Source organism: Oncorhynchus gorbuscha, linkage group LG08, assembly GCF_021184085.1.
Source record: "Oncorhynchus gorbuscha isolate QuinsamMale2020 ecotype Even-year linkage group LG08, OgorEven_v1.0, whole genome shotgun sequence".
Taxonomy (NCBI): Eukaryota; Metazoa; Chordata; class Actinopteri; order Salmoniformes; family Salmonidae; genus Oncorhynchus; species Oncorhynchus gorbuscha.
In genome coordinates this window covers 78,895,376-78,918,367 of record NC_060180.1, presented here as the reverse complement: position 1 = coordinate 78,918,367, position 22,992 = coordinate 78,895,376, and the positions used below count along the sequence as shown (strand labels likewise).

At 45.9% G+C, this 22,992-nt stretch overlaps 1 protein-coding gene across 2 annotated transcripts in view; it reads left to right on the top strand.

Moving 5' to 3' along the window:
• Positions 1-22,992, top strand: part of LOC124041060 (pituitary adenylate cyclase-activating polypeptide type I receptor-like) — a 116,914-nt gene that overhangs the window by 27,244 nt on the left and 66,678 nt on the right. For both annotated transcript variants that reach the window (XM_046358227.1, XM_046358226.1), the window contains exons 3-4: positions 10,923-11,033; positions 11,183-11,283. In XM_046358227.1, coding sequence (XP_046214183.1) covers positions 10,923-11,033; positions 11,183-11,283 — 212 coding nt within the window. The remainder of the gene's footprint in view (positions 1-10,922; positions 11,034-11,182; positions 11,284-22,992) is intronic.

Below are 22,992 nucleotides of genomic sequence, written 5' to 3'. Positions count from 1 at the left end.
AGGATGGGAGAGTAGAGCAGAGGATGGGAGAGGAGAGCAGAGGATGGGAGAGGAGAGGAGAGGATGGGAGAGGAGGGGAGAGGAGGGGAGAGGATGGGAGAGGAGAGGAGAGAGGATGAGGGAGAGTGAGAGCAGAGGATGGGAGAGAGAGAGCAGAGGATGGGAGAGTAGAGCAGAGGATGGGAGAGGAGATGGTGGAGAGAGGATGGGAGAGGAGGGAGGTGGAGAAGAGAGGATGGGAGAGGAGAGGATGGTGGAGCAGAGGATGGAGAGGAGGGGATGGTGGAGAAAGAGGATGGAGAGGAGAGGAGCAGAGGATGGAGAGGAGAGCAGAGGAGAGGATGGGAAAGGGAGAGGGACTGAGAGAGGATGGGAGAGTAGAGCAGAGGATGGGAGAGAGAGAGGAGAGGATGGGGAGAGTAGAGCAGAGGATGGGAGAGCAGAGGATGGAAGAGGAGAGCAGAGGATGGGAGAGGATGGTGGAGAGCAGAGGAGGGGAGAGGATGGGAGAGAGGAGAGCAGAGGATGGGAGAGGAGAGCAGAGGATGGGAGAGTAGAGCAGAGGATGGGAGAGGAGAGCAGAGGATGGGAGATGAGAGGAGATGGATGGAGAGCAGAGGATGGGACAGAGCAGAGGATGGGAGAGGAGAGCAGAGGATGAGTAGGCAGAGGATGGGAGAGTAGAGCAGAGGATGGGAGAGGAGAGCAGAGGATGGGAGAGGAGAGATGGGAGAGGATGGAGAGGAGAGCAGAGGATGGGAGAGAGAGCAGAGGATGGGAGAGAGCAGAGGATGGGGAGAGGAGAGCAGAGGATGGGAGAGGAGAGCAGAGGATGGGAGAGGAGAGCAGAGGATGGGAGAGGAGAGCAGAGGATGGGAGAGGAGAGGATGGGAGAGGAGAGGATGGGAGAGGAGAGGATGGGAGAGGAGAGCAGAGGATGGGAGAGTAGAGCAGAGGATGGGAGAGGAGAGCAGAGGAGGGGAGAGGATGGGAGAGGAGAGCAGAGGATGGGAGAGGAGAGCAGAGGATGGGAGAGAGCAGAGGATGGGAGAGAGAGCAGAGGATGGGAGAGGAGAGCAGAGGATGGAGAGGAGAGGCAGAGGATGGGATGGGAGAGGAGAGGATGGGGAGAGGAGAGGGATGGGAGAGGGAGAGGATGGGAGAGAGAGGGATGGGAGAGAAGAGGGATGGGAGAGTAGAGAGGATGGGAGAGAGAGCAGAGGATGGAGAAGAGAGGATGGGAGGGAGAGGGATGGAGATGGGAGAGGATGGGAGAGGAGGGATGGGAGAGAAGAGAGGATGGGGAGAGTAGAGGATGGGGAGGAGAGATGATGGAGAAGGAGAGGATGGAGAGAGAGAGGATGGTGGAGAGCAGAGGATGGGAGAGGAGAGGATGGTGGAGAGCAGAGGATGGGAGAGGAGAGGATGAGAGGGGATGGTGGAGAAGGAGAGGAGCAGATAGGATGGGAGAGGATGGTGGGAGAGGATGGTGGAAGGAGAGGATGGGAGAGGAGGAGATGGAGAGGATGGAAGGAGAGAGGGAGGATGGGAGATGAGAGGAGAGGGGAGAGGAGAGGAGGATGGGAGATGATAGGATGGGAGAGGAGGGATGGTGGAGAAGAGAGGATGGGAGAGGAGGGGAGTAGAGCAGAGGATGGTGGAGAAGAGAGGATGGGAGAGTAGAGCAGATAGGGGATGGGAGAGGAGGGGATGGTGGAGAAGAGAGGATGGGAGAGGAGGGGATGGGAGAGAGCAGAGGAGGATGAGGGAGTAGAGAGAGGATGGTGGAGTAGAGAGGAGGAGAGAGTTGAGAGAGGATGGGAGAGGAGAGCAGGATGGGGAAGAGAGAGGACTGAGAGAGGAAAGGATGGTAGAGGAGAGGATGAGAGAAGAGAGGAGAGGATGAGAGAAGAGAGGAAATGGATGGGAGAGGAGAGGATAGAATGGAGAGGAGAGGATGGGAGAGGAGAGGAGAGGATGGGAGAGGAGGGAGGGGAGAAGGAGAGCAGAGGATGGGAGAGGAGAACAGAGAGGATGGAGAGAGAATAGAGGATGGGGAGATGAGAGAATGGTGGAGAACAGAGGATGGGACAGGAGAGCATGGGATGGAGGAGAGCAGAGGATGGGAGAGAGGAGGCAGGAGAGAGAGCAGAGGATGGGAGAGTAGAGCAGAGGATGGAGAGGAGAGAGAGGAAGAGCAGAGGAGAGCAGAGGATGGAAGAGGAGAGTAGAGGATGGGAGAGGAGAGCAGAGGATGGGAGAGGAGAGCAGAGGATGGGAGAGGAGAGCAGAGGATGGAGAGGAGAGCAGAGGATGGGAGAGGAGAGCAGAGGATGGGAGAGGAGAGTAGAGCAGAGGAGCAGAGGATGGGAGAGGAGAGCAGAGGATGGGAGAGGAGAGCAGAGGAGAGGATGGGGAGAGAGAGGATGGGAGAGAGGATGGGAGAGGAGAGCAGAGGATGGGAGAGGAGAGCAGAGGATGGGAGAGGGAGAGCAGAGGATGGGAGAGAGAGCAGAGGATGGGAGAGAGGAGAGCAGAGGATGGGAGAGAGGAGAGGAGGTGAGTAGAGCAGAGGATGGGAGGAGAGGATAGAGAGAGAGGATGGGAGAGGAGATGAGGAGAGAGATGGGGATGGGAGAGGAGGGGATGGGAAGAGAGGATGGGAGGGAGGATGGTGGAGGAGAGGATGGGAGAGAGGATGGGAGAGGAGAGGATGGGAGGGGAGGAGAGGATGGGAAGAGAGGATGGTGGAGAGGAGAGGATGGGAGAGGGGAGAGAAGAGCAGAGGATGGGAGAGTGGGAGAGGAGAGGATGGGAGAAGAGAGGAGGAGAGGGGGGGAGAGGAGAGGAGAGGAGAGGATGGGAGAGGAGAGGAGAGGATGGGAGATGAGAGAAGCAGAGGATGGGAGAGGAGAGAAGAGGATGATGGAGGGGAGAGGATGGGAGAGGAGAGCAGAGGATGGGAGAGGAGAGCAGATGGGGATGGGAGAGGAGAGCAGAGGATGGGAGAAAGAGCAGAGGATGGGAGAGGAGAGCAGAGGATGGGAGAGGAGAGCAGAGGATGGGAGGAGAGTAGAGCAGAGGATGGAGAGAGTAGAGCAGAGGATGGGAGAGTAGAGCAGAGGATGGAGAGGAGAGTAGAGCAGAGGGAGGAGAGTAGAGCAGAGGATGGGAGAGATGGAGAGCAGGGATGGAAGAGGAGAGTAGAGGATGGGAGAGGAGAGCAGAGGATGGGAGAGGAGAGCAGAGGATGGAGAGGAGAGCAGGGATGGGAGAGTAGAGCAGAGGATGGGAGAGTAGAGCAGAGGATGGGAGAGGAGAGGTGAGTAGAGCAGAGGATGGGAGAGGAGAGCAGAGGATAGGAGAGTAGAGCAGAGGATGGGAGATGAGAGCAGAGGATAGGAGAGTAGAGCAGAGGATGGGAGAGGAGAGTAGAGGATGGAAGAGGAGAGCAGAGGATGGGAGATGAGAGCATGGTGGAGAACATAGGATGGGACAGGAGAGCATGGGAGGGGAGAGCAGAGGATGGGAGAGGAGAGTAGAGGATGGAAGAGGAGAGCAGAGGATGGGAGATGAGAGCAGAGGATGGGAGAGGAGAGCAGAGGATGGGAGAGGAGAGCAGAGGATGGGAGAGGAGAGCAGAGGATGGGAGAGAGAGTAGAGGATGGAGAGAGGAGAGCAGAGGATGGGAGATGAGAGGATGGTGGAGAACATAGGGATGGGAGGAGAGCATGGGAGATGGGCAGAGGATGGGAGGGGAGAGGATGGGAGAGATAGAGAGATGGGAGAGCAGAGGATGGAGAAGAGGAGGAGGAGATGGTAGAGCAGAGGATGGGAGAGGATGGTGGAGCAGAGAGCAGAGGATGGGAGAGGAGAGATGGGAAAGGAGAGGATGGAAAAGGATGGAGAGCAGAGGATGGGAGATGAGAGCAGAGGATGAGAGAACAGAGGATGGGAGAGGAGAGGATGGGAGGGAGAGCAGAGGATGGGGAGAGGAGAGTAGAGCAGAGGATAGGAGAGTAGAGCAGAGGATGGGAGAGTAGAGTAGAGGATGGGAGAGGAGAGTAGAGGATGGAAGAGGAGAGCAGAGGATGGGAGATGAGAGCATGGTGGAGAACATAGGATGGGACAGGAGAGCATGGGAGGGGAGAGCAGAGGATGGGAGAGGAGAGTAGAGCAGAGGATAGGAGAGTAGAGCAGAGGATAGGAGAGTAGAGCAGAGGATGGGAGAGGAGAGTAGAGCAGAGGATGGAAGAGGAGAGTAGAGGATGGAAGAGGAGAGCAGAGGATGGGAGAGGAGAGCAGAGGATGGGAGAGGAGAGTAGAGGATGGGAGAGGAGAGCAGAGGATGGGAGAGGAGAGTAGAGGATGGAAGAGGAGAGCAGAGGATGGGAGAGTAGAGCAGAGGATGGGAGAGGAGAGCAGAGGATGGGAGAGGAGAGCAGAGGATGGGAGAGGAGAGCAGAGGATGGGAGAGGATGGGAGAGGAGAGCAGAGGATTGGAGAGTAGAGCAGAGGATGGGAGAGTAGAGCAGAGGATGGGAGAGTAGAGCAGTAGAGGATGGGATGGAGAGAGAGAGGATGGGAGATGGGAGAGTAGAGCAGAGGATGGGAGAGTAGAGCAGAGGATGGGAGAGTAGAGCAGAGGATGGGAGAGTAGAGCAGAGGATGGGAGAGTAGAGCAGAGGATGGGATGGGAGAGTAGAGCAGAGGATGGGAGAGGAGAGTAGAGCAGAGGATGGGAGAGGAGAGTAGAGCAGAGGATGGGAGAGGAGAGTAGAGCAGAGGATGGGAGAGGAGGGGATGGTGGAGAAGAGAGGATGGGAGAGGAGGGGATGGTGGAGAAGAGAGGATGGGAGAGGAGGGGATGGTGGAGAAGAGAGGATGGGAGATGAGAGGATGGGAGAGGAGGGGATGGGAGATGAGAGGATGGGAGAGGAGGGGATGGTGGAGAAGAGAGGATGGGAGAGTAGGGGATGGGAGAGGAGGGGATGGTGGAGAAGAGAGGATGGGAGAGGAGGGGATGGTGGAGAAGAGAGGATGGGAGAGGAGGGGATGGTGGAGAAGAGAGGATGGGAGAGGAGAGCAGAGGATGGGAGAGTAGAGCAGAGGATGGGAGAGGAGAGTAGAGCAGAGGATGGAAGAGGAGAGTAGAGGATGGAAGAGGAGAGCAGAGGATGGGAGAGGAGAGCAGATGAGGGGAGAGGATGGGAGAGGAGAGCAGAGGATTGGAGAGTAGAGCAGAGGATGGGAGAGTAGAGGAGAGGATGGGAGAGTAGAGCAGAGGATGGGAGAGTAGAGCAGAGGATGGGAGAGTAGAGCAGAGGATGGGATGGGAGAGAGAGCAGAGGATGGGAGAGGAGAGTAGAGCAGAGGATGGGAGAGAGAGATGGGTAGAGCAGAGGATGGGAGAGGAGAGTAGAGCAGAGGATGGGAGAGGAGGGGATGGTGGAGAAGAGAGGATGGGAGAGGAGGGGATGGTGGAGAAGAGAGGATGGGAGAGGAGGGGATGGTGGAGAAGAGAGGATGGGAGATGAGAGGATGGGAGAGGAGGGGATGGGAGATGAGAGGATGGGAGAGGAGGGGATGGTGGAGAAGAGAGGATGGGAGAGTAGGGGATGGGAGAGGAGGGGATGGTGGAGAAGAGAGGATGGGAGAGGAGGGGATGGTGGAGAAGAGAGGATGGGAGAGGAGGGGATGGTGGAGAAGAGAGGATGGGAGAGGAGGGGATGGTGGAGAAGAGAGGATGGGAGAGGAGAGGATGGTGGAGGAGCAGAGAGGAGAGGTTGAGAGAGGAGAGGATGGGAAAGGAGAGGACTGAGAGAAAAGGATGGTAGAGGAGAGGATGAGAGAAGAGAGGAGAGGATGAGAGAAGAGAGGAAATGATGGGAGAGGAGAGGATAGAATGGGAGAGGAGAGGATGGTGGAGAGGAGAGGAAAGGATGAGAGGGGAGAAGAGGTTAGAGGATGGGGAGGAGAGATTGAGAGAGAAGAGAGGATAGGAGATGAGAGGATGGTGGAGAACATAGGATGGGACAGGAGAGCATGGGAGGGGAGAGCAGAGGATGGGAGAGGAGTGTAGAGCAGAGGATAGGAGAGTAGAGCAGAGGATAGGAGAGGATGGGAGAGGAGAGTAGAGCAGAGGATGGAAGAGGAGAGTAGAGGATGGAAGAGGAGAGCAGAGGATGGGAGAGGAAAGCAGAGGATGGGAGAGGAGAGTAGAGGATGGGAGAGGAGAGCAGAGGATGGGAGAGGAGAGCAGAGGATGGGAGAGTAGAGCAGAGGATGGGAGAGTAGAGCAGAGGATGGGAGAGTAGAGCAGAGGATGGGATGGGAGAGTAGAGCAGAGGATGGGATGGGAGAGTAGAGCAGAGGATGGGAGAGTAGAGCAGAGGATGGGAGAGGAGTGTAGAGTAGAGCAGAGGATAGGAGAGTAGAGCAGAGGATAGGAGAGTAGAGCAGAGGATGGGAGAGTAGAGTAGAGGATGGGAGAGGAGAGTAGAGGATGGAAGAGGAGAGCAGAGGATGGAAGAGGAGAGCAGAGGATGGAAGAGGAGAGTAGAGCAGAGGATGGGAGAGGAGAGTAGAGCAGAGGATGGAAGAGGAGAGCAGAGGATGGGAGAGTAGAGCAGAGGATGGGAGAGTAGAGCAGAGGATGGGAGAGTAGAGCAGAGGATGGGAGAGTAGAGCAGAGGATGGGAGAGGAGAGCAGAGGATGGGAGAGTAGAGCAGAGGATGGGAGAGTAGAGCAGAGGATGGGAGAGTAGAGCAGAGGATGGGAGAGTAGAGCAGAGGATGGGAGAGTAGAGCAGAGGATGGGAGAGTAGAGCAGAGGATGGGATGGGAGAGGAGAGCAGAGGATGGGAGAGTAGAGCAGAGGATGGGAGGAGGAGAGTAGAGCAGAGGATGGGAGAGGAGAGTAGAGCAGAGGATGGAAGAGGAGAGTAGAGCAGAGGATGGAAGAGGAGAGTAGAGCAGAGGATGGGAGAGGAGAGTAGAGCAGAGGATGGAAGAGGAGAGTAGAGCAGAGGATGGAAGAGGAGAGTAGAGCAGAGGATGGGAGAGGAGAGCAGAGGATGGGAGAGGAGGGGATGGTGGAGAAGAGAGGATGGGAGAGGAGGGGATGGTGGGAGAAGAGAGGATGGGAGAGGAGGCAGATGGAGGAGGAGAGAAGAGAGGATGGGAGATGAGAGGATGGGAGAGGAGGATGGGATGGGAGATGAGGGATGGGGAGGAGGGGATGGTGGGAGAAGAGAGAGGATGGGAGAGGAGGGGATTGGAGAGAGAGAGGATGGGGAGAAGAGAGGATGGGAGAGTAGGGGATGGGAGAGGAGAGGATGGTGGAGAGAGAGGATGGGAGAGGATGGGATGGTGGAGAAGAGAGGATGGGAGAGGAGAGGATGGTGGAGGAGCGGAGAGGAGAGGTTGAGAGAGGAGCAGGATGGGAAAGGAGAGGACTGAGAGAAAAGGGATGGTAGAGGAGAGGATGAGAGAAGAGAGGAGAGGATGAGAGAAGAGAGGAAATGATGGGAGAGGAGAGGATAGAATGGGAGAGGAGAGGATGGTGGACAGGAGAGCATGGGAGGGGAGAGCAGAGGATGGGAGAGGAGAGCATGGGATGGGAGAGGAGAGCATGGGAGGGGAGAGCAGAGGATGGGAGAGGAGAGCAGAGGATGGGAGAGGAGAGCAGAGGATGGGAGAGGAGAGCAGAGGATGGGAGAGGAGAGCAGAGGATGGGAGAGGAGAGCAGAGGATGGGAGAGGAGAGCAGAGGATGGGAGAGTAGAGCAGAGGATGGGAGAGTAGAGCAGAGGATGGGAGAGTAGAGCAGAGGATGGGAGAGGAGAGCAGAGGATGGGAGAGGAGAGTAGAGCAGAGGATGGGAGAGGAGAGTAGAGCAGAGGATGGGAGAGGAGAGCAGAGGATGGGAGAGCTTGGTGGAAAACAGAGGATGGGAGAGGAGAGGAGAGGAAAGGATGGGAGAGGAGAGGAAAGGATGAGATGAGAAAAGAGGACAGAGAGGAAAGAATGGGAGATGAGAGGAGAGGGTGGGAGATGAGAGGAGAGGGTGGGAGATGAGAGGAGAGGGCGGGAGATGAGAGGAGAGGCTGGGGCGAGTAGAAGGTGGGATGGGAGAGGATAGGATGGGAGAGGAGAGGATAGGAGAGAAGTGACGAGGATGGAGAGGAGAAGTCTGACTCAGTCTGAAAACAACAAATTTAAACAGGTTGAAGTTCAGATAATTTATCATGGTGTGTTTTAAAGGTCTAAGAGCAGAAGCAGCAGTTGGGGTTGTCTCTGTGGTTCTGTATATCCAATTAAATGGTTTCTGTCTGTAGCTCAGTGTGGATGTTTATAGGAAGCCTGGGCTAAGATGATCACTTTATCCTGTTCTTATTACCAAATCATAAAGAACCACAATGAATATCACTGACAGATACAGACTCTTGGATCTGATTTAGGTGTTTAAAACAAATGACAAATCCCAAGATGCATGTCGCTTCGGACAAAAAAAACAAAAAAAAGTGTCTGTTTTCACTGTTTCATATCCACACCTTTAACATCTGCATCTGTCCTCCTGTCTAGGGTCACTCTCCTGTCTAGGGTCACTCTCCAGTCTAGGGTCACTCTCCTGTCTAGGGTCACTCTCCTGTCTAGGGTCACTCTCCTGTCTAGGGTCACTCTCCAGTCTAGGGTCACTCTCCAGTCTAGGGTCACTCTCCTGTCTAGGGTCACTCTCCTGTCTAGGGTCACTCTCCAGTCTAGGGTCACTCTCCAGTCTAGGGTCACTCTCCTGTCTAGGGTCACTCTCCTGTCTAGGGTCACTCTCCTGTCTAGGGTCACTCTCCTGTCTAGGATCACTCTCCAGTCTAGGGTCACTCTCCAGTCTAGGGTCACTCTCCTGTCTAGGGTCACTCTCCTGTCTAGGGTCAGTCAGGGTCTCTCCAGTCTAGGGTCACTCTCCTGTCTAGGGTCACTCTCCTGTCTAGGGTCACTCTCCAGTCTAGGGTCACTCTCCTGTCTAGGGTCACTCTCCTGTCTAGGGTCACTCTCCTGTCTAGGGTCACTCTCCTGTCTAGGGTCACTCTCCTGTCTAGGGTCACTCTCCTGTCTAGGGTCACTCTCCAGTCTAGGGTCACTCTCCAGTCTAGGGTCACTCTCCTGTCTAGGGTCACTCCAGTCTAGGGTCACTCTCCAGTCTAGGGTCACTCTCCTGTCTAGGGTCACTCTCCTGTCTCCTGTCTAGGGTCACTCTCCTGTCTAGGGTCACCCTCCTGTCTAGGGTCACTCTCCTGTCTAGGGTCACTCTCCTGTCTAGGGTCACTCTCCTGTCTAGGGTCACTCTCCTGTCTATGGCAGTGCTACTGTCTTCCTGTAGTGTCCCTATAATAGCTCTGTAAAGCAACACTCCCTTTGCCACTGTTTCTGTTGACAACAGACACATCAGTGGGGGGGAGAAACATCAGTCAGACTGACTGCAGCAGAGAGAGGACTATAGCAGAGATGGGGATAGACTATTAGCTTGTCTGGTTGAGCTACAGCTTAAAGCAGCTACTGTCTCAGGTTGACTGTAGTCCAGCTGTCTCAGACTTCTCCAGGACATCATGGTGTGATGTTGAAGGCTCAGTAGATGTCACTCAGGTCTGTTGTTTTTATGCTGTTTCTATGGTCATTTAAAGGGATACTGTGAAATTGGCAATGAGGCCCTTTACCTACTGACCCAGAGTCAGATGAGGCCCTTTATCTACTGACCCAGAGTCAGATGAAGCCCTTTATCTACTGACCCAGAGTCAGATGATCTCCTTTATCTACTGACCCAGAGTCAGATGGGGCCCTTTATCTACTGACCCAGAGTCAGATGGTCTCCTTTATCTACTGACCCAGAGTCAGATGAAGCCCTTTATCTACTGACCCAGAGTCAGATGAGGCCCTTTATCTACTGACCCAGAGTCAGAGCCCTTTATCTACTGACCCAGAGTCAGATGGGCCCTTTATCTACTGACCCAGAGTCAGATGATCTACTGACCCAGAGTCAGATGATCTCCGTTATCTACTGACCCAGAGTCAGATGAGGCCCTTTATCTACTGACCCAGAGTCAGATGGGGCCCTTTATCTACTGACCCAGAGTCAGATGGGCTCCTTTATCTACTGACCCAGAGTCAGATGAGGTCCTTTATCTACTGACCCAGAGTCAGATGATCTCCTTTATCTACTGACCCAGAGTCAGATGGTCTCCTTTATCTACTGACCCAGAGTCAGATGGTCTCCTTTATCTACTGACCCAGAGTCAGATGAAGCCCTTTATCTACTGACCCAGAGTCAGATGGTCTCCTTTATCTACTGACCCAGAGTCAGATGAAGCCCTTTATCTACTGACCCAGAGTCAGATAAACTCGTGGAAACCACTTTTATGTCTCTGTGTCCAGTATGAAGGAAGTTGCAGGAACTAACTAATTGCTGGAGGTCTATGGGTATCTAGTAGATATGCATAGCGCTGACGCTTGTTAGCATAGGCTCCCGAAACTACCTCTACCTCTATACTGGACACAGAATCCTGAAATATTATTCAGATCAACACTAGTCATTCCCCTCAAGAGAGATTGCATTATCACTTGTGGGTGTGTGTTCGTGGGTGTGTTCGTGGGTGTGTGTTAGTGGGTGTGTGTTTTAGTGTGTGTGTGTGTGTTAGTGGGTGTGTGTTAGTGGGTGGGTGTGTGTTAGTGTGTGTGCCTGTGCGTGTGTGTTATTCACAGTGATAGTATAGACAGGTTTAATTGGTTAGCTCTGTGTCTGTCTGTCTGTCCGTCTGGCTCAGTGTGCTTCGCTCGTCTCTGGTCTTTAAAAGGTAATTGGCTTCATCCAGACCACCAGACAGAGATCCTGCTACTGTATGAGATACTGGATAACCCTTTGTGTTGCAGGCTGTCCGTGGATGTGGGACGACCTGGCTTGTTGGCAGGATGCAGCCGTAGGTGAAATGGTATCAGTCAGATGTCCTGAAGTCTTTCATGACCTCCTGAGTCCTGACGATGGTTTGTAGCATGGCTTCTACTGTACTAATGATTCAAACAGTATGGCTTGGCTTGGTTGAAGTGCTATGGTATTCAGCATTTTGTAGATTGACGTGCGTGCGTGCGTGCGTGCGTGCGTGCGTGCGTCTGTGCGTGCGTGTGTGTTTCAGAGATTGGTTGGATCAGTAGGAACTGTACAGCAGAGGGCTGGTCAGAAACATTTCCTCACTACGTTGACGCCTGCCTGTCAGACGATAACACCACCAGACCGGTAAGAACCTAGAACCTAACCTCTAGAACCTAGAACTAGATGGGTAAGAATCTAGAATCCAACCGCTAGAACCTAGAACTAGACAGGTAAGAACCCAGAACCCAACCTCTAGAACTAGACAGGTAAGAACCTAGAACCCAACCTCTAGAACCTAGAACTAGACAGGTAAGAACCTAGAACCTAACCTCTAGGACCTAGAACTAGACAGGAAAGAACCTAGAACCTAATCTATAGAACCAGACAGGTAGGAACCTAGAACATAACTTCTAGAACTAGACAGGTAAGAACCTAGAACCTAACTTCTAGAACTAGACAGATAAGAACCTAGAACCCAACCTCTAGAACCTAGAACTAGACAGGTAAGAACCTAGAATCCAACCCCTAGAACTAGACAGGTAAGAACCCAGAACCCAACCTCTAGAACCTAGAACTAGACAGGTAAGTACCTAGAACCCAACCTCTAGAACCTAGAACTAGACAGGTAAGAACCTAGAACCTAACCTCTAGAACCTAGAACTAGACCGGTAAGAACCTAGAACCTAACTTCTAGAACTAGACAGGTAAGAACCTAGAACCTAACTCCTAGAACCAGACAGGTAACAACATAGAACCTCTAAAACCTAGTATATAGAACCTAGAACAGGACCTTCATTCACAATGTATACTTCCGTTGAACAGTGCAAACAGTAGAACCATGTGCTATTCTGTCTCTTCCAGGACATACTATGTTCTATAACAGTGTCTCTCTGTCTCTCCCAGGACATATACTATAACAATGTCTCTCTGTCTCTCCCAGGACATATACTATAACAATGTCTCTCTGTCTCTCCCAGGACATATACTATGTACTATAACAATGTCTCTCTGTCTCTCCCAGGACATATACTATATACTATAACAATGTCTCTCTGTCTCTTCCAGGACATATACTATATACTATAACAGTGTCTCTCTGTCTCTTCCAGGAAATATACTATGTTCTATAACAGTGTCTCTCTGTCTCTTCCAGGACATATACTATAACAATGTCTCTCTGTCTCTCCCAGGACATATACTATATACTATAACAGTGTCTCTCTGTCTCTTCCAGGACATATACTATAACAATGTATCTCTGTCTCTCCCAGGACATATACTATGTACTATAACAATGTCTCTCTGTCTCTTCCAGGACATATACTATATACTATAACAATGTCTCTCTGTCTCTTCCAGGACATATACTATAACAGTGTCTCTCTGTCTCTTCCAGGACATATACTATAACAATGTCTCTCTGTCTCTTCCAGGACATATACTATGTACTATAACAATGTCTCTCTGTCTCTTCCAGGACATATACTATGTACTATAACAATGTCTCTCTGTCTCTTCCAGGACATATACTATGTTCTATAACAATGTCTCTCTGTCTCTCCCAGGACATATACTATATACTATAACAATGTCTCTCTGTCTCTTCCAGGACATATACTATAACAATGTCTCTCTGTCTCTTCCAGGACATATACTATAACAATGTCTCTCTGTCTCTCCCAGGACATATACTATATACTATAACAGTGTCTCTCTGTCTCTTCCAGGACATATACTATAACAATGTCTCTCTGTCTCTTCCAGGACATATACTATGTTCTATAACAATGTCTCTCTGTCTCTTCCAGGACATATACTATAACAATGTCTCTCTGTCTCTTCCAGGACATACTATGTTCTATAACAGTGTCTCTCTGTCTCTTCCAGGACATATACTATATACTATAACAGTGTCTCTCTGTCTCTTCCAGGACATATACTATAACAATGTCTCTCTGTCTCTTCCAGGACATATACTATATACTATAACAATGTCTCTCTGTCTCTTCCAGGACATATACTATAACAATGTCTCTCTGTCTCTTCCAGGACATATACTATATACTATAACAATGTCTCTCTGTCTCTTCCAGGACATATACTATAACAATGTCTCTCTGTCTCTTCCAGGACATATACTATATACTATAACAATGTCTCTCTGTCTCTTCCAGGACATATACTATAACAATGTCTCTCTGTCTCTTCCAGGACATATACTATGTACTATAACAGTGTCTCTCTGTCTCTTCCAGGACATATACTATATACTATAACAATGTCTCTCTGTCTCTTCCAGGACATATACTATAACAATGTCTCTCTGTCTCTTCCAGGACATATACTATATACTATAACAGTGTCTCTGTCTCCTCCAGGACATATACTATAACAATGTCTCTATGTCTCTTCCAGGACATATACTATATACTATAACAGTGTCTCTCTGTCTCTTCCAGGACATATACTATAACAATGTCTCTCTGTCTCTTCCAGGACATATACTATGTTCTATAACAGTGTCTCTCTGTCTCTCCCAGGACATATACTATAACAGTGTCTCTCTGTCTCTTCCAGGACATATACTATAACAATGTCTCTCTGTCTCTTCCAGGACATATACTATATACTATAACAGTGTCTCTCTGTCTCTTCCAGGACATATACTATAACAATGTCTCTCTGTCTCTTCCAGGACATATACTATATACTATAACAGTGTCTCTCTGTCTCTTCCAGGACATATACTATAACAATGTCTCTCTGTCTCTTCCAGGACATATACTACTATAACAATGTCTCTCTGTCTCTTCCAGGACATATACTATAACAATGTCTCTCTGTCTCTTCCAGGACATATACTATACTATAACAATGTCTCTCTGTCTCTCCCAGGACATATACTATATACTATAACAATGTCTCTCTGTCTCTTCCAGGACATATACTATAACAATGTCTCTCTGTCTCTTCCAGGACATATACTATAACAATGTCTCTCTGTCTCTTCCAGGACATATACTATGTACTATAACAATGTCTCTCTGTCTCTTCCAGGACATATACTATGTACTATAACAATGTCTCTCTGTCTCTTCCAGGACATATACTATATACTATAACAGTGTCTCTCTGTCTCTTCCAGGACATATACTATAACAATGTCTCTCTGTCTCTTCCAGGACATATACTATGTTCTATAACAGTGTCTCTCTGTCTCTCCCAGGACATATACTATATACTATAACAATGTCTCTCTGTCTCTTCCAGGACATATACTATAACAATGTCTCTCTGTCTCTTCCAGGACATATACTATATACTATAACAATGTCTCTCTGTCTCTTCCAGGACATATACTATAACAATGTCTCTCTGTCTCTTCCAGGACATACTATGTTCTATAACAGTGTCTCTCTGTCTCTTCCAGGACATATACTATATACTATAACAGTGTCTCTCTGTCTCTTCCAGGACATATACTATAACAATGTCTCTCTGTCTCTTCCAGGACATATACTATATACTATAACAATGTCTCTTTGTCTCTTCCAGGACATATACTATATACTATAACAATGTCTCTCTGTCTCTTCCAGGACATGTACTATAACAATGTCTCTCTGTCTCTTCCAGGACATATACTATATTCTATAACAATGTCTCTCTGTCTCTTCCAGGACATATACTATAACAATGTCTCTCTGTCTCTTCCAGGACATATACTATGTACTATAACAGTGTCTCTCTGTCTCTCCAGGACATATACTATATACTATAACAATGTCTCTCTGTCTCTTCCAGGACATATACTATAACAATGTCTCTCTGTCTCTTCCAGGACATATACAGGACATATACTATAACAATGTCTCTCTGTCTCTTCCAGGACATATACTATGTACTATAACAATGTCTCTCTGTCTCTTCCAGGACATATACTATATACTATAACAATGTCTCTCTGTCTCTTCCAGGACATATACTATATACTATAACAGTGTCTCTCTGTCTCTTCCAGGACATATACTATAACAATGTCTCTCTGTCTCTTCCAGGACATATACTATGTTCTATAACAGTGTCTCTCTGTCTCTTCCAGGACATATACTATAACAATGTCTCTCTGTCTCTTCCAGGACATATACTATAACAATGTCTCTCTGTCTCTTCCAGGACATATACTATATACTATAACAGTGTCTCTCTGTCTCTTCCAGGACATATACTATAACAATGTCTCTCTGTCTCTTCCAGGACATATACTATATTCTATAACAGTGTCTCTCTGTCTCTTCCAGGACATATACTATAACAATGTCTCTCTGTCTCTTCCAGGACATATACTATATACTATAACAATGTCTCTCTGTCTCTTCCAGGACATATACTATAACAATGTCTCTCTGTCTCTTCCAGGACATATACTATAACAATGTCTCTCTGTCTCTTCCAGGACATATACTATAACAATGTCTCTCTGTCTCTTCCAGGACATATACTATGTACTATAACAGTGTCTCTCTGTCTCTTCCAGGACATATACTATGTACTATAACAGTGTCTCTCTGTCTCTTCCAGGACATATACTATATACTATAACAATGTCTCTCTGTCTCTTCCAGGACATATACTATAACAATGTCTCTCTGTCTCTTCCAGGACATATACTATAACAATGTCTCTCTGTCTCTTCCAGGACATATACTATAACAATGTCTCTCTGTCTCTTCCAGGACATATACTATGTACTATAACAGTGTCTCTCTGTCTCTTCCAGGACACTATGTTCTATACTATATACTATAACAATGTCTCTCTGTCTCTTCCAGGACATATATATATACTATAACAATGTCTCTCTGTCTCTTCCAGGACATATACTATAACAATGTCTCTCTGTCTCTTCCAGGACATATATATACTATAACAATGTCTCTCTGTCTCTCCCAGGACATATACTATGTTCTATAACAATGTCTCTCTGTCTCTTCCAGGACATATACTATATACTATAACAATGTCTCTCTGTCTCTTCCAGGACATATACTATATACTATAACAATGTCTCTCTGTCTCTTCCAGGACATATACTATGTACTATAACAATGTCTCTCTGTCTCTTCCAGGACATATACTATAACAATGTCTCTCTGTCTCTCCCAGGACATATACTATGTACTATAACAATGTCTCTCTGTCTCTTCCAGGACATATACTATAACAATGTCTCTCTCTCTCTTCCAGGACATATAACTATAAATGTCTCTCTGTCTCTTCCAGGACATATACTATGTACTATAACAATGTCTCTCTGTCTCTTCCAGGACATATACTATAACAATGTCTCTCTGTCTCTTCCAGGACATATACTATAACAATGTCTCTCTGTCTCTTCCAGGACTATACTATGTTCTATAAATGTCTCTCTGTCTCTTCCAGGACATATACTATAACAATGTCTCTCTGTCTCTTCCAGGACATATACTACTAATGTCTCTCTGTCTCTTCCAGGACATATACTATAACAATGTCTCTCTGTCTCTTCCAGGACATATACTATATACTATAACAATGTCTCTCTGTCTCTTCCAGGACATATACTATATACTATAACAATGTCTCTCTGTCTCTTCCAGGACATATACTATAACAGTGTCTCTCTGTCTCTTCCAGGACATATACTATAACAATGTCTCTCTGTCTCTTCCAGGACATATACTATGTACTATAACAATGTCTCTCTGTCTCTTCCAGGACATATACTATGTACTATAACAATGTCTCTCTGTCTCTTCCAGGACATATACTATAACAATGTCTCTCTGTCTCTTCCAGGACATATACTATAACAATGTCTCTCTGTCTCTTCCAGGACATATACTATTACTATAACAATGTCTCTCTGTCTCTTCCAGGACATATACTATAACAATGTCTCTCTGTCTCTCCCAGGACATATACTATGTACTATAACAATGTCTCTCTGTCTCTTCCAGGACATATACTATATACTATAACAATGTCTCTCTGTCTCTTCCAGGACATATACTATAACAATGTCTCTCTGTCTCTTCCAGGACATATACTATGTTCTATAACAGTGTCTCTCTGTCTCTTCCAGGACATATACTATAACAATGTCTCTCTGTCTCTTCCAGGACATATACTATGTACTATAACAATGTCTCTCTGTCTCTTCCAGGACATATACTATGTACTATAACAATGTCTCTCTGTCTCTTCCAGGACATATACTATAACAATGTCTCTCTGTCTCTTCCAGGACATATACTATATACTATAACAATGTCTCTCTGTCTCTTCAGGACATATCTATCTGTCTCTCTGTCTCTCCCAGGACACTATATACTATAACAGTGTCTCTCTGTCTCTTCCAGGACATATACTATAACAATGTCTCTCTGTCTCTTCCAGGACATATACTATGTACTATAACAGTGTCTCTCTGTCTCTTCCAGGACATATACTATATACTATAACAATGTCTCTCTGTCTCTTCCAGGACATATACTATAACAATGTCTCTCTGTCTCTTCCAGGACATATACTATAACAATGTCTCTTCCAGGACATATACTATAACAATGTCTCTCTGTCTCTTCCAGGACATATACTATAACAATGTCTCTCTGTCTCTTCCAGGACATATACTATGTACTATAACAGTGTCTCTCTGTCTCTTCCAGGACATATACTATGTTCTATAACAATGTCTCTCTGTCTCTTCCAGGACATATACTATAACAATGTCTCTCTGTCTCTTCCAGGACATATATATGTCTCTCTGTCTCTTCCAGGATAACATAACAATGTCTCTCTGTCTCTTCCAGGACATATACTATGTACTATAACAGTGTCTCTCTGTCTCTTCCAGGACATATACTATGTTCTATAACAATGTCTCTCTGTCTCTTCCAGGACATATACTATATACTATAACAATGTCTCTCTGTCTCTTCCAGGACATATACTATGTACTATAACAGTGTCTCTCTGTCTCTCCCAGGACATATACTATAACAATGTCTCTCTGTCTCTCCCAGGACATATACTATGTTCTATAACAGTGTCTCTCTGTCTCTCCCAGGACATATACTATGTTCTATAACAATGTCTCTCTGTCTCTTCCAGGACATATACTATAACAATGTCTCTCTGTCTCTCCCAGGACATATACTATGTACTATAACAATGTCTCTCTGTCTCTTCCAGGACATATACTATAACAATGTCTCTCTGTCTCTCCCAGGACATATACTATGTTCTATAACAGTGTCTCTCTGTCTCTTCCAGGACATATACTATAACAATGTCTCTCTGTCTCTTCCAGGACATATACTATATACTATAACAATGTCTCTCTGTCTCTTCCAGGACATATACTATAACAATGTCTCTCTGTCTCTTCCAGGACATATACTATAACAATGTCTCTCTGTCTCTTCCAGGACATATACTATAACAATGTCTCTCTGTCTCTCCCAGGACATATACTATATACTATAACAATGTCTCTCTGTCTCTTCCAGGACATATACTATGTACTATAACAGTGTCTCTCTGTCTCTTCCAGGACATATACTATATACTATAACAATGTCTCTCTGTCTCTTCCAGGACATATACTATAACAATGTCTCTCTGTCTCTTCCAGGACATATACTATATACTATAACAATGTCTCTCTGTCTCTTCCAGGACATATACTATAACAATGTCTCTCTGTCTCTTCCAGGACATATACTATGTACTATAACAGTGTCTCTCTGTCTCTTCCAGGACATATACTATGTTCTATAACAATGTCTCTCTGTCTCTTCCAGGACATATACTATATACTATAACAATGTCTCTCTGTCTCTTCCAGGACATATACTATGTACTATAACAGTGTCTCTCTGTCTCTCCCAGGACATATACTATGTACTATAACAATGTCTCTCTGTCTCTCCCAGGACATATACTATAACAATGTCTCTCTGTCTCTTCCAGGACATATACTATAACAATGTCTCTCTGTCTCTTCCAGGACATATACTATAACAATGTCTCTCTGTTTCTCCCAGGACATATACTATGTACTATAACAATGTCTCTCTGTCTCTCCCAGGACATATACTATGTACTATAACAATGTCTCTCTGTCTCTCCCAGGACATATACTATGTACTATAACAATGTCTCTCTGTCTCTTCCAGGACATATACTATATACTATAACAATGTCTCTCTGTCTCTTCCAGGACATATACTATATACTATAACAATGTCTCTCTGTCTCTCCCAGGACATATACTATGTACTATAACAATGTCTCTCTGTCTCTTCCAGGACATATACTATAACAATGTCTCTCTGTCTCTTCCAGGACATATACTATAACAATGTCTCTCTGTCTCTTCCAGGACATATACTATGTACTATAACAATGTCTCTCTGTCTCTTCCAGGACATATACTATAACAATGTCTCTCTGTCTCTTCCAGGACATATACTATAACAATGTCTCTCTGTCTCTTCCAGGACATATACTATAACAATGTCTCTCTGTCTCTTCCAGGACATATACTATAACAATGTCTCTCTGTCTCTTCCAGGACATATACTATATACTATAACAATGTCTCTCTGTCTCTTCCAGGACATATACTATAACAATGTCTCTCTGTCTCTTCCAGGACATATACTATAACAATGTCTCTCTGTCTCTTCCAGGACATATACTATAACAATGTCTCTCTGTCTCTTCCAGGACATATACTATAACAATGTCTCTCTGTCTCTTCCAGGACATATACTATATACTATAACAGTGTCTCTCTGTCTCTCCCAGGACATATACTATATACTATAACAATGTCTCTCTGTCTCTTCCAGGACATATACTATAACAGTGTCTCTCTGTCTCTTCCAGGACATATACTATAACAGTGTCTCTCTGTCTCTTCCAGGACATATACTATATACTATAACAATGTCTCTCTGTCTCTTCCAGGACATATACTATATACTATAACAGTGTCTCTCTGTCTCTTCCAGGACATATACTATAACAATGTCTCTCTGTCTCTTCCAGGACATATACTATAACAATGTCTCTCTGTCTCTTCCAGGACATATACTATGTTCTATAACAGTGTCTCTCTGTCTCTTCCAGGACATATACTATAACAATGTCTCTCTGTCTCTTCCAGGACATATACTATAACAATGTCTCTCTGTCTCTTCCAGGACATATACTATATACTATAACAATGTCTCTCTGTCTCTTCCAGGACATATACTATATACTATAACAATGTCTCTCTGTCTCTTCCAGGACATATACTATATACTATAACAGTGTCTCTCTGTCTCTCCCAGGACATATACTATATACTATAACAGTGTCTCTCTGTCTCTTCCAGGACATATGCTATAACAGTGTCTCTCTGTCTCTTCCAGGACATATACTATAACAGTGTCTCTCTGTCTCTTCCAGGACATATACTATATACTATAACAGTGTCTCTCTGTCTCTTCCAGGACATATACTATATACTATAACAGTGTCTCTCTGTCTCTTCCAGGACATATACTATAACAATGTCTCTCTGTCTCTTCCAGGACATATACTATAACAATGTCTCTCTGTCTCTTCCAGGACATATACTATGTTCTATAACAGTGTCTCTCTGTCTCTTCCAGGACATATACTATAACAATGTCTCTCTGTCTCTTCCAGGACATATACTATAACAATGTCTCTCTGTCTCTTCCAGGACATATACTATATACTATAACAATGTCTCTCTGTCTCTTCCAGGACATATACTATAACAATGTCTCTCTGTCTCTTCCAGGACATATACTATGTACTATAACAATGTCTCTCTGTCTCTTCCAGGACATATACTATGTACTATAACAATGTCTCTCTGTCTCTTCCAGGACATATACTATAACAATGTCTCTCTGTCTCTTCCAGGACATATACTATATACTATAACAATGTCTCTCTGTCTCTTCCAGGACATATACTATATACTATAACAATGTCTCTCTGTCTCTTCCAGGACATATACTATATACTATAACAATGTCTCTCTGTCTCTTCCAGGACATATCCAGGACATATACTATAACAATGTCTCTCTGTCTCTTCCAGGACATATACTATATACTATAACAATGTCTCTCTGTCTCTTCCAGGACATATACTATAACAGTGTCTCTCTGTCTCTCCCAGGACATATACTATATACTATAACAATGTCTCTCTGTCTCTTCCAGGACATATACTATAACAATGTCTCTCTGTCTCTTCCAGGACATATACTATATACTATAACAATGTCTCTCTGTCTCTTCCAGGACATATACTATAACAGTGTCTCTCTGTCTCTTCCAGGACATATACTATAACAATGTCTCTCTGTCTCTCCCAGGACATATACTATATACTATAACAATGTCTCTCTGTCTCTTCCAGGACATATACTATAACAATGTCTCTCTGTCTCTTCCAGGACATATACTATAACAATGTCTCTCTCTGTCTCTTCCAGGACATATACTATAACAATGTCTCTCTGTCTCTTCCAGGACATATACTCTCTGTCTCAATGTCTCTCTGTCTCTCCTGTCTCTCTGTCTCTTCCAGGACATATACTATAACAGTGTCTCTCTGTCTCTTCCAGGACATATACATATACTATAACAATGTCTCTCTGTCTCTCCCAGGACATATACTGTCTCTGTTCTCTATAACTGTCTCTCTGTCTCTTCCAGGACATATACTCTGTCTCTCTGTCTCTCCACTCTGTCTCTCTGTCTCTTCCAGGACTCTCTCTCTCTCTCTTATCTCTAACAATGTCTCTCTGTCTCTTCCAGGACATATAATATATCTCTATAACAATGTCTCTCTGTCTCTTCCAGGACATATACTATAACAATGTCTCTCTGTCTCTTCCAGGACTCTCTATCTCAATGTCTCTCTCTGTCTCTTCCAGGACATCTCTATTTGTCTACTATAACAATGTCTCTCTCTGTCTCTCTCTCCCAGGACATATACTATAACAGTGTCTCTCTGTCTCTTCCAGGACATATACTATATACTATAACAATGTCTCTCTGTCTCTTCCTGACTCTATTCTACTCTGTCAATGTCTCTCTGTCTCTTCCAGGACATATACTCTAACAATGTCTCTCTGTCTCTTCCAGGACATATACTATGTTCTATAACAGTGTCTCTCTGTCTCTCCCAGGACATATACTATATACTATAAATGTCTCTCTGTCTCTTCCAGGACATATACTATATACTATAACAATTTCTCTCTGTCTCTTCCAGGACATATACTATATACTATAACAATGTAACAGTGTCTCTCTGTCTCTCCCAGGACATATACTCCAGGACATAACAGTGTCTCTCTGTCTCTCCCAGGACATATACTATATACTATAACAATGTCTCTCTGTCTCTTCCAGGACATATACTATCATACTATAACTGTCTCTCTGTCCAGGACATATACTATATACTATAACAATGACATATACTATATATACTATAACTCTCTGTCTCTTCCAGGACATATACTATAACAATGACATATACTCTATAACATGTCTCTCTCTTCCAGGACATATACTATAACAATGTCTCTTCTATATACTATAACTGTCTCTCTGTCTCTTCCAGGACATATACTATATACTATAACAATGTCTCTCTGTCTCTTCCAGGACATATACTATATACTATAACAATGTCTCTGTCTCTTGTCTATCAATGTTCTCTGTCTCTCCCAGGACATATACTATAACAATGTCTCTCTGTCTCTTC